The sequence below is a fragment of the Ciona intestinalis genome, unplaced genomic scaffold, assembly GCF_000224145.3.
Source record: "Ciona intestinalis unplaced genomic scaffold, KH HT000179.2, whole genome shotgun sequence".
Taxonomy (NCBI): domain Eukaryota; kingdom Metazoa; phylum Chordata; class Ascidiacea; order Phlebobranchia; family Cionidae; genus Ciona; species Ciona intestinalis.
This window is the reverse complement of record NW_004190501.2, coordinates 5,919-18,429: the sequence shown is the minus strand read 5'-3', so window position 1 is coordinate 18,429 and position 12,511 is coordinate 5,919. Positions and strand designations below refer to the sequence as shown.

General features: G+C 36.4%; 1 protein-coding gene across 1 annotated transcript in view; it reads left to right on the top strand.

Moving 5' to 3' along the window:
* Positions 1-12,511, top strand: part of nachr (neuronal acetylcholine receptor subunit non-alpha-3-like) — a 20,254-nt gene that overhangs the window by 4,999 nt on the left and 2,744 nt on the right. The window contains 5 exon segments of the mRNA NM_001278973.1: positions 9,047-9,099; positions 10,291-10,388; positions 10,900-11,030; positions 11,473-11,704; positions 12,190-12,345. Of these exon segments, the coding sequence (NP_001265902.1) occupies positions 9,047-9,099; positions 10,291-10,388; positions 10,900-11,030; positions 11,473-11,704; positions 12,190-12,345 (670 nt within the window).

The following is a 12,511-nucleotide window of genomic DNA, read 5'->3' as shown; positions in this document are numbered from 1 at the left end:
GACTGCTCTTCATTCGGAAATAATGTTGTGGAAAGAAAAGTGGCGACGTTCTGCTAAAACGGCCCAAGTTTTCCCAATAACATTGAAAGAAGCTTTAGAACAGTGTGATGAAAATGTGTATATGCTCGTTCACTTGCTTCTAAAAATCTTGTTCACTCTACCTATCAGTGTTGCCTCAGCAGAAAGGAGTTTTTCATCGTTGCGATCGCTCAAAACCTGGTTAAGAAGCAATATGGGCGAGGAAAGGCTCAGTGGTCTAGCTCTAATGCACCAGCACAGAGATATTGTTATGGATCCAGATGCTATTATTAACCGTTTTGCAAACAGTAAAAACCGCAGATTGGATTTTGTAGTGTAGGCTAAGTATTTTGGCGTCTATTTCGCTCGATTATGACCTTTCTTGTACATTATTGTTGTGTGTGTTTTCGGCGCTAAAAATACATAACTTTTGTCTGTTAAAGGTTTTCGAGTTTTTAGTAACAAAATCGCCCCCCCTAAAGCAAATGTCTGGATCCGCCCCTGAGTGGTCGTGGTCGTGTCCGCGGGTTTAATGCGGTGATTGGGTGTGAGGAGGTAGCCATATAACTTCCTCGGCTGCAAGGGCCATCTCCTCGACATCTGTAAAATCACGGGCAGCCAGGATAGCTTGGACTTTCATTGGAAGTTGGCGAAGAAAGAATGCCATGAACAGGACATCGTTCTTGGGTGCCGAATGTAGCGTGTAGGTGCTGCTTCTGTTTCTCCGTTAACTCGTAAACTGCCAGCAGTTCCCTCTTAATAGTTTCAAAATTGTTCTGGTTTGGTGGTTGGTCAAGAACAGTACTAACCGCTGTTGCTGATTCGCTGTCAAGGGCCGAGACAACGTAATAATATTTAGTGTTGTCGGCTGTTATGTTACGGACATGCATTTGGGCTGGAATAAATGGCGGAAAGACCGGTTTGGCGCACTATGTTAAAGTGGGAACCCATCAAATGAAGCCAATATCTCTAATTCTATGATAAATTATAGAGTTTGGAACGGTTTGCCTCCAAGAAGATTTGACACAATCACCAGAATTTAGACCCACATCTCCATAGTTGTGTTTTACAACTGATGAGCTTTGCAGAAAGTTATGCAAAACTACACTTGCTTGTACAATGTCAGAAATGAAAAAGAATAGAACGCGCATCTCTAATGTCGGTAAAGGAGAGAGCATGATACACTCTCTCTTTTACACGACTCGTTCCCTTTGACTATAATAGTCAATGGAAGCCAGGTTTATGTAGTTTTTCTTCGTTTTTTTTTTACTTGATTTAAGTTTATAGGGAAAAATAAATATTTCCCGACATATATATATTTTTAACAAACCCTTTGTTTGAACGTTTTTAATTAAATTTATAAAATAATTATAATTAATTTTCCTATACAAGCAACCTACCAAAAACTAAACTGGCCTAATAAACTGGAATATTTAGTGTAGTTTATAAAATAAACAGCTAAAACCACTGTGCGCCTATCTTTTACAATGGAGACCATGCGAAATGGGGACGGAGTTGGCGGTCACGTGAATAGAAAAAAGAATATATCACGTTTTGGGCAGTTGCGCGTTCTGCTCTTTTTTTATTTCTGTGGAACCGTCTCTAAACGGTTTACTAAGGTTACCTTGGCTAACGACATAATAAACCAATTGTTAACCCAGAAAAACGCCAAAGAAAAAGGCAACTGTGACCTGGACCTGCATGAGATTATCTGGATATGCGACTTATTATCCGATCATCACTCCATTTTTTTCACAAGTGGGCGCTCATTTTTTATTATTATTTTCTGGGGGCTTTTAAAAACGTCGTTTGTGTATAGAAGTGTAGCGTTTAGCTTCTTTATCCACAAAAACAAGTCCGTTCACTTAGCGATCCAACCAACATTATTCCGACTAAAAATAAGTGGCAAACGAAACGGCCCTTACGCAATAAAACAACCAATCAATCAATCAACGAAAAACACAGGAATTTAAGACGAAAATAAACGAAAGAATGCGCCGATGGTAATCACCACGCGCGCTGTATCTCGGCATTGAAATAAAACAAAACTGGCTGTGGTTAACAAAACGGGCTAAAAATAATTAAGTAAATAGACTAGCAGTAGAACCATGGCCTACTAAAGATACGGCCTGATTTGTCAGTTTCAAAACAAAAAGCTAACAGGCCTATTATACAAAATAATGACCATTGTTACAACAATGACTTGGAATGAAACATGAATATTTTAAATGATACCTGCTGTGTACTTGCAAATTTCAGCAACTGCAGAGTAGTTTTATTAGGTATTTGCAGGTTCAAACGTGATATTTTTTTAACAATTTTCGTATTGACATGCAACAATTAAAGTGCAATAAGTTTTAGGCCTAATATTTGTTTTTACTAGTACTTATATTTGGCGTTTTTAGTCAGTTACCGCTTCGTTAGTGATTAGGCCTGTGAAAATGACGCCATCTTGGCGTGTTACAACCGCGATAGAAAACGTTTACTAACTATAGCGGTACAGGAGGTACCACTTGTACCGGCACAGGTACTGGCTTATTGACCTGCTAATCCAGTAACAAACTTTGATATTTCTGATATTATTACCATATACTGCAATTCTGTTTTGTTGCAATTCTGTTTTGTGGCTTACAGTGCAACTTAAAGCAATATGGTAAACAAATGTGCTGCGTACAACTGCAAGTCTGGCTATGCATCTAATCCTGGAAAAGTTTCTGCATTCAGTTTTCCTCTCAACAATCCCGAGTTGTTAAGAAAATGGATCAAATTTGTTAATGATTAAAAGTTAAATTGGAAGTGTAATCCTGTGCCCACCATCGCATCTGAGGAAGCTCTCGCTGAAAAACCGTCTTGCCTTGCAACTGTTGGAACAACCAGAAAAGAACCCTTAGTAAGAGTATTTGCGGAAGATGAGATGGATGCCTTCATGAGCCGAGATCAGATCAATTGCTTTGACCAGTTGACAGAATTGAATTATCCAGATGGGTATAGCTTTTGTAAAACTGACGACCATGCGATGTACTACAAGTTGATCATTAAATCTGGGTTTCCTAGTATGCAAGGAGCTATACGAATTGATAAGGATTTGCGTGTTAAACTGCAATATTGCGGCAATCCAGTTCCACTACCACCTTGGTTCACTAAAAATGGCAAAACGCTTGTCAGTTTCACGCAGTTCGATAACTTCCCCACGCATCTGAATAGCTTTGCTGTGGATCCGATACTGCAAAAAATGGCAATGCGACAGCATTACAAAGCGAAAGGACGGCCTCCATGTTCCGCTGCAATGATCAGGTTTTGCCTCACTCTTCGTCACACATCTGCTCAGGCGTACAGACTTCTGCTTGACAAATTTCCTTTGCCGTCACTGTCTTTTTTACGAAAGATCAAACAGGGTAATCTTGACACTCATAAGGCTGTGTCTTTGCTGAAAGAGGGTGGTGAAATATCAGAAGATGTTGTTATTATGGTAGATGGATGTACCTGCAAAAGTCATGCCAATTTGAAAGTGGGGAATACGTCGGTGCTGACGAAAGTGGAAAACTGTATAAAGGAATTGTAGTATTTATGATTCAAGGAATAAAATCAAGTACCCCCTTTGTAATACGATCTTGTCCAGAAACCAAAATTGGTGGTCAATGGTTGGCTGATAATGTATCAGAATGCATTGCTGAAGTGGCAAGTGTTGGCTTTAAAGTTCGTGGTCTAGTTTCTGATAATCATTCATCGAATGTGGCTGCGTTTAAATTTCTTGCGTCAAAGTTTCCAGCTAAGAATGATTACTCCACCAAACATCCTGCAAACCCAACGGACATTTATATGTGTTTTGATAATGTACATTTGGTGAAAAATGTACGTAACAATTTATTGAATGCGAAAAAGTTTGTTTTTCCATCTATTTCTTTTCAATCCGACGCCATAAAACTTAATTGTGATGCTGGTTACATTACCTGGAATGGTCTGCACTATATCTATAATAAGGATTGTCCAATTGATGGAAACTTGAAGAAGGCTAGAAAATTAACTTTCACTTCACCGCATCCACAGAACAACAAACAAAACGTTTCTCTTGCATTGGCAATATTTGACGACAGCACTATTGCTGCATGTAGAAGTTATTTCCCACTTAGACATGACATGGCTACGTTCTTAAACTTGGTTCACGTGTGGTGGATGTGCGTCAATTCTAAAACCCGTTTTCACCCAAATTCACTTGGAAATGCTTTTGTTAAAAATGATAAACGGTTTGAATTCTTGCAGTGGTTGCCAATTGGTTAGAAGATTGGTTTTCAAGTTGTGGTAGCACATTTTGCTTGTCTAAACAAACAGCAAGTGCATTAATCCGGACCGTCCGCTCGCAATGTCTTCTTGCTAAACAGTTATTGGATGAAGGTTATGACTATGTGCTATTGGGAAAGTTTCAGAGCGATCCGATTGAAAGAAGATTCTCGCAATATCGCCAAATGAGTGGTGGCCGATTTTTAGTGAGTCTTCGTGAAGTACAGACCTCTGAAAAAATTTTAAAATGTCGATCGTTGGTAAAAGCGGGAATAAACCTATGGGAAGAAGATGTTCTGGTGAAGAAGAAGGCGGTAATATATCCATCATTTCTCATGAAACTTGGCGAGTTGGAAGATGATATCAAAAATATTCGTTTATGTGATGATAGCAGGGAAGTGGCTAATGTGATTGCTGGATATGTTGCCAAGAAGCTCATTAAAAGATCTAAATGTCTTGAATGTAAACAAGCTTCACATGGGGATGAAAGCGATTCTCCATATTTTGATCTTTTAAACCGCGGTGGTCTTACAGTTGCTTCAATTGAACTGTTAACGCTAGTCTGCAGAGGATTTGCCATTCTTCATCTACTGGATGATGTAATTATGGAGTATGTTGATGCCAATTTAACAGATGCAGCAGAATTTGTTGTAACAAATTTTTCCAGTGACTTTGTTCTTGTTTGCAACCATCAAGAGTGGGTTGTTAAGTTTGCAGCGAAGATCAACGTCAATATTTTTTATAATAACAAACAAACCATGGACACCGACTGTGTACGCAAGAACACCCTTTCAGAAAAAAAGAGGCAACGAACAAAATAAATGTATACCGTTCTAATGATGCTTAATAAAATGCTTTCTAGTGACGTTTAATTATCATGTGGGTGATAAACTGATAGGATTTATATTATTATTCGAAAGTTAGTAATACTGTTATATAAAATATTCCATTAAGATATTACAAATACGCTTAAACTTGGTAAAATAGAAAAAAAGTTGCAGTGATATAGGCTGTTATGTAGGCTGTTAATTGAGCTTAAAGGGCCTAAACACACCCCACGTCACTTTTATTTTTTATGGTAAATTCATAAAGCGACCGTTTTATTGATTCCAAACATACTTTGCTTATTAAAATTGGTCCAGTATAGGCGGAGATATTCGCCCTCAAACAGTGATCTCTAGCGCTATCTTTTTTTACTACGAGCTCCGTGATTGTGACGTAGGAACGTACTAGTCACGTGACTGATTCATTCGTAAAAGCGAAACCTGCGTTTTTTTGTGCTTTTTTGCGTTTTTTTTGTTCTCTCGTTTTTCGCTGAAAACACTGCCTCTCGCCTTTCTGAATGAGAGCGGCCACGCTTCAACAATTTTGTTACGTTCAACAATTTTGTTACGTAAAACACTGCCTCTCGCCTTTCTCAGTGTTTCTGAATGAGAGCGGCCACGCTTCAACAATTTTGTGACGTGTTTTGTCACGTGGGTAGTACACTTCTCAATTTTTTCGCCACGCAACTTTCAAATCAGTTTTTTGAATTTCACGGTGTTTGAGCTGGAATATCTTTGGTTATACAGAACCGATTAAAACAAGTAAGGTGTCGTTGGAATTAGAAAAACACACTCTATCGATTAAAGCGAAGTACATTTGGGGTGTGTTTAGGCCCTTTAACAATGCAAGTCATTGTCTATGACGTCATAGTCGCCACCAATACGGAGCCCACGGCATAGCATTTTATCATTGCTGGGTGCTGTTTTTCGTTTAAATATTGCGATTTTTTTAAAACCAAGCACTTCTGCGCGTAAAAATGGCTTTCTACTAATGTTATATCCTATCACAATAATAAACCTCACATACATAATCAACTTTTATTGAACACTCAATCGATTAAAGAGTAAAAATACAGAAAATATCAGGTTTACTAACCAAAAACATAAAATAACATGTTTAAAATATAAAAATACAAACAAAAATAACATTACCATACATACAAACGCATAGCATTACCATAAACTGGTGTAGGCCTGTGTAAAATTTGCCTAATATCGAAGTGACATCGAGGAAAACAATACTAAGTTACTATTTTTGGTCCTCTGCTTGAATTAGTAAGCTACCTTTTCTGCGTTACGGGTCTTTATGAAATCGGAAAACGCGAACACCTTATCTGCTAGTACTTAAGCAGTTTGGAGCTGCATGTCCACTCATGTTGGATTATAAATGTAGTAAAGAATGGCTCTGTAGATTCGTAGGTATGATCTTATACTATTATGTAAACTAAGTTGATTGCTGCTAGTCTTAATCGCCAGCGTAAAGTACCCTGTTAAACCACACTGTACGCCGAAAACCAGTCAAAATATTAATTTACTTCACATTAATTCCTAGATTTAATATTATACAATAAGATTTATATTAGAAATTATATTTTAAATGTTAAAACAACCGCTATACGTGATTTCTAGCTTTGTATCGCTTACAAGAACTAAATGAACACATGCCGACCATGCATCCCTAATGACACGAGCGCCGTTTCCTAACTTGGTCTATACTAACTTTGGGTAAAACTTACTTGTATGCCGCACGTGGTTAAAAGAAGCTCCTATCTGTTCAGTCATGCTTAAACATTTATAAAAAATATAAGATGTTGATAAAATACCGCGAAAAATAAGGTAATTTAACCGAGAATGGTAAATAAACTGTTATTTGATGCAAAAACTACAGCCAGACAACAAAATCCATTCATAAAACCATGACGTAACAATTTATTATAATGGGCATTGTTCGCATCAATAGGCCTCTTATTTTCTGAGCAGTTTCGGTGTATTCCTAGGCCGTGTATTGAGTAGGCCATGGTTGCAGAATATTGCTAATGTAATTATATTTCATTTTAGAGTCCCATCTTCCCCCACATTGTAGTTTTGTATGTTTTCATTGCCAAACTTCGAAATATTTGCTTTTAATTTAGTAATTTATACGTCTGGGAGTTTTCAACTATAAGATGCTGATCAAAGTTAGTATAGACCAAGTTAGGAAACGGCGCTCGTGTCCGCCATTACGGAGCCCACAAAGCGTGAATCGCCTATACAAATGCATGGTCGGCATGTGTTCATGTAGTTCTTGTAAGCGATACAAAGCTAGAAAACCCGTATAGCGGTTGTTTTAACATTTAACATATAATTTCTAATATAATTCTTGTTGTATAATATTAAATCTAAGAATTAATGTGAAGTAAATTAATATTTTGACTGGTTTTCAGCGTACAGTGTGGTTTAACAGGATACTTAACGTTGGCGATTAATACTAGCAGCAATCAGCTTAGTTTACATAATAGTATATGATCATACCTACGAATCTGCAGAACCAGTATATACTACATTTATAATTCAACATGAGTGGCCATGCAGCTCCAAACTGCTTAAGTACTAGCAGATAAGGTGTACGCGTATTCCGATTTCAAAAAGACCAAGAACGCAGAACAGGTAGCTTATTAATTCAAGCAGAGGATCAAAAATAGTAACTCAGTATTGTTTACCACAATGTCACTTCGATATTAGGCAAATTTTACAAAGATTCCTTAAGTTTCGTTACCGGGTATACGTGTTAAGTTTGTGAGCCAAAAAGTAAAATCACGGCAATTTACATGTAAAACTGCAGCTAGATACACTAGTATATGTTAATGTTATGCGTTTTTTTTATATTTTAAACATGTTCTTTTATATTTTTGGTTGGTATACTTGATATTTTCTGTTTTTTTACTCATTAATCGATCGAGTGTTCAATAAAATTTGATTCTTTATGTGAGGTTTATTATTGTGATAAGATATAACATTAGTAGAAAGCCATTTTTACGCGCAGAAGTGCTTGGTTCTTAAAAATCGCATTACTTAGGCGAAAAACAGCACCCAGCAATGATAAAATGCTATGCTGTGGGCTCCGTAATGGTGGCGTCTACGACGTCATAGACGCGCGACAATGGATAACAAGACTCGTTGTTTTACAATCCGTTTCCTAACTTGGTCTACACTAACTTTGATGCTGATATATTAAAAATATAATATTTTGAAAATATATTTGAAATTTGGTCATTTGCACTTGGTGATAATTAATAAGAAGTGGCTTGTGCCAAACACAGAGTAGTAATACCCAATTTGTAGCAAAAATAAAAACTTTATCAATAGTTATTATCAATTTTCTGTTATTACAAGTTCATATACATTTGTAGGATACAATATTTATCCATTGATGTTTCATTACCCATTGTCTTTCAAACAATACCAATTGTTATGCAATAATATAATGTATAGGCAACATGATAAAAACTATAGCAGTAGAGCAAGAAAAAGAATGTTTAGGCTTAATTTTCAAAGCGTACAGTATTATTTCGTGTTATTTACGTATATTCCTATTTATAAATACACTTAGTAATCAAAATTAACAATGATTTTAAATTGTCCCATCTTATCCTGTGTATTTTCGAATTTGTAAAATTTCACTTGTTGTGCGGATCCCTAAATAACTCCTCGTGTGTTTTATTATATTTGATTAAATTGGTGATAATTAGTAAAGGAATGATAGTACTAACTCGTGATATTACCCAAAAACCGTCATCTATTTTAATTTTGGGAATATTTAGCAATATGTGCTTAAGTGTCCTATCTTCCCCCATTGTACTATATTTACAGTATAGTATGACTATACCCTCACAATCCTGTTGATAATTTTTAAAAACGTAACGGCTATAATATAAATGTGTTTTTAGCTTCGTGGACCTATGGAAACAACACAGTACAACTTGTCCCTATGGAAACCAAGGTAAAAAACACGAATTATTGAATGCAACTTACTTTATCTTTGCGTGGCCAAAAAAACGACAGTCGTTAAACACGAGTGTTATGTTTCATACACCTCGTGCCAGCAGTTTACGAGTTAATGTTACTTAATGGAAGATTATTTTTTAGTGAACTTTTTATTTCTTAGATGTGTGGCCTATAATTTGAACAACACATTAGTTACTGGGTTGGAGTAATAGCTGCTGTTTTGCGAAAAGACACATACGCCGACAGTAAAGAGCCTTGATTACATTACCTCTGGGTTACAGACATGCTCGCTAACGAACTATGCTACTGCGTCGTACAGCTGTACGTCCAAACTGACATGCATTTGAAATTTTAAATAAATATAGTTGCAAGTAAATTTCAAAAACAAGGCGGAATTTTTTTTCTTAATTTTTATCTGATCGTTTAAAACATGTACCCAAATTTTAAATCCTAACTAAATAAATGTAAATTATTAGTCTCGCATGGTTGGTCAATTACAGTCGTATAACACAGATGTGTTGTTTAATCAATTTATGGTACACTTCAGTATGCTATGGGTTAATAAACCTTGTGTCGGCTTACGATTTACCACGCGTATGACTGTGTATTTTTTAAAGGGCCTAAACACACCCCACGTCACTTTTATTTTTTTATGATAAATTCATAAAGCGACTGTTTTATTGATTCCAAAAATACTTTGCTTATTAAAATTGGTCCAGTATAGGCATAGATATTCGTCCTCAAACAGTGATCTCTAGCGCTATCCTTTTTTTTTTATTACGAGCTTCGTGATTGTGACGTAGAAACGAACTAGTCACGTGACTGATTCATTCGTAAAAGCGAAACCTGCGTTTTTTTGTGCTTTTTTGCGTTTTTTATTGTTCTCTCGTTTTTCGATAAAAACACTGCCTCTCGCCTTTCTCAGTGTTTCTGAATGAGAGCGGCCACGCTTCAACAATTTTGTGACGTGTTTTGTCACGTGGGTAGTACACTTCTCAATTTTTTCGCCACGCAACTTTCCAATCAGTTTTATGAATTTCACGGTGTTTGAGTTGGAATATTTTTGGTTATACAGAACCGATAAAACAAGTAAGGTGTCGTTGGAATTAGAAAAACACACTCTATCTATTTAAGCGATGTGCATTTGAGTGTGTTTAGGCCCTTAAAAACCCTGTCTGTCTCTAAGGTTGACGTCACAAACCTTCTTCATAACGGGGAGTGGGACATTGTTGACACTCATGTTGAACATACATCAAGTAGTGATTCTTCACTTTATATAAAAAGGTTAGAACTGTGTTAGAACATACATCAAGTAGTGATCCTTCACTTTATATAAAAAGATTAGAAACTAAAATATTGGCTCAACTTAGCTGTGTATTAGAACGCTTAAATCAAAAACCGAAAATAACAGAGATAGTACATATTACTGTGGGGTAATATGTGTTACTGTTAGCACTTAAAGCCCATATTTCCCGATTGTATTCGTATTATAACTAACAACGCTCTTTTAGAGTTACGGGCCTTTGGTTATATTGTTCAAAATAAAGGCCAAGAAAACGAAATGGGCCGAGAAAAGAGAAAGAAAGCATGTCTCATCTTACACCACACTACTATATATTTAACTATCGTCGCGTGACAGGTTTAGAGAAGTTACCTCCATTACCCTTAAGTTTTAAAATTTAGCCCAAAGGCACTGTGTACCATCGATATCATAACAGTTAATTAAGTTTGTTTTATTTTATAGTTTTTTAACCAAAGTTTTTAACTGCAAAAAACAAAACAAACTATAAAACAGGAACACCATCGAAACGATAGAAGTTATGTTTGGTCAGAACGGTATATCATATTGTTTTGTTATGAAACGGTTGCCACTATTCTACATTGTGTTTCTGATCACACCGTGTCTAGGAATTTCGTTCCTTACAGGTAGTAACCTATTTTAAATGACTTAATTTTTTCCTGTTCGGGCACAGTAACGATCGCCATAATGATGTAGAGCATGGCGCCCTCTATAATAGACAGAGGGCGCCATGATGTAGAGTTGTAAAATATCATGTAAATGCAAACTATATTGCAAGCTTTATATTAAAATAAAATTACAAAACTAGGTGCGGCGTATACTCCAGTGTGGTTATAACTTATTATATAAGACGTTATAGGATACAGGCAGAGTTGGCGCAATACCCTATTAGCGTGATTTCGCGTTATTTACATTAATGATTTTTCATGTTTTACATCTAGGATGTAAAACTGCATTTTTTACAATGCTACCCAAGATTTTGTTTACACATTTTTGGCTACTAGTGTGACTATACCTATTTTGTTTTACCCATGGCTACTAGTGTGACTATACCTTCTCTCCCCCCAGCTCTTGTCTTCTATCTTCCCTCTGACTCCCAGGAGAAGATCACTCTCTGCATCTCAGTGCTCCTGGCTCACACATTTTACCTTCTTGTGATTACGGAAATCATCCCATCAACATCCAATGCGATTCCATTAATCGGGGAGTACCTCCTCTTCACTATGATATTCATAACGTTATCCATCATAGTGACAACAACAGTGATAAACGTTCACTACAGGTCTAACACTACACACAGGTATAGTCGCTCTATGAATAGCACTTGCTTTATTCCCGTGTAACAAAGCAATGACAGGTGTATTAGTTTCAAATGTATCTTTTTTGTTGAATATGTTAAATGAATAAATGTAACTCTATCCTCGCGTGACCGGAAAACGAAAGTTATTATAAAATGTGTTTTGTTTCATACACCTCACGCAAACTTACAAGTTTTCATGTATGTTACTGTGTGGGTGACTATTTTTACGCATGGCTGATAATTTGGACAACTAATTAGTAACTACTAGGTTGAAGCAATTGCCGTTAAGTGTCTTGACAGGGACACATACTCCTACAATGGTACAGTTTTGATATTGTTCTTTCCTTATAAAAAATAATCTTAAGCTTTAATGTAACTATCGCTATGTCTGCCATACAAATCATTCTGCGAGACTAAAACAGTTTGTTGGCCCTTTGTTAATACAAAATCACAATTTGCATTATTTTAACTAAATGCGGCTTCAGACCATTACCGAAGCACCTTCGATACGTTCTTCTTACCGTGGCTCCCAGCATTCTATGCCTGAGGAAGTTTTCAAGTAGAATCCAATGGAACTTGCCTCTAATAAACCTGAGCGCTTCCATTCTACAACGACGACTAAAAGAATGCGAAGACGTAACGTGAGCGATTTATATTTTAAGTAGGAATATCTAGTACAATGGGGGAAGATGGGACACCTAAGCACACATTGAAAAATAGTTCCAAAATCAAAATAGATGACGTTTTTTGGGTTTGTACCACGAATTAGTACTATCCCTCCTTTATTAATTGACAACATTTATAAAA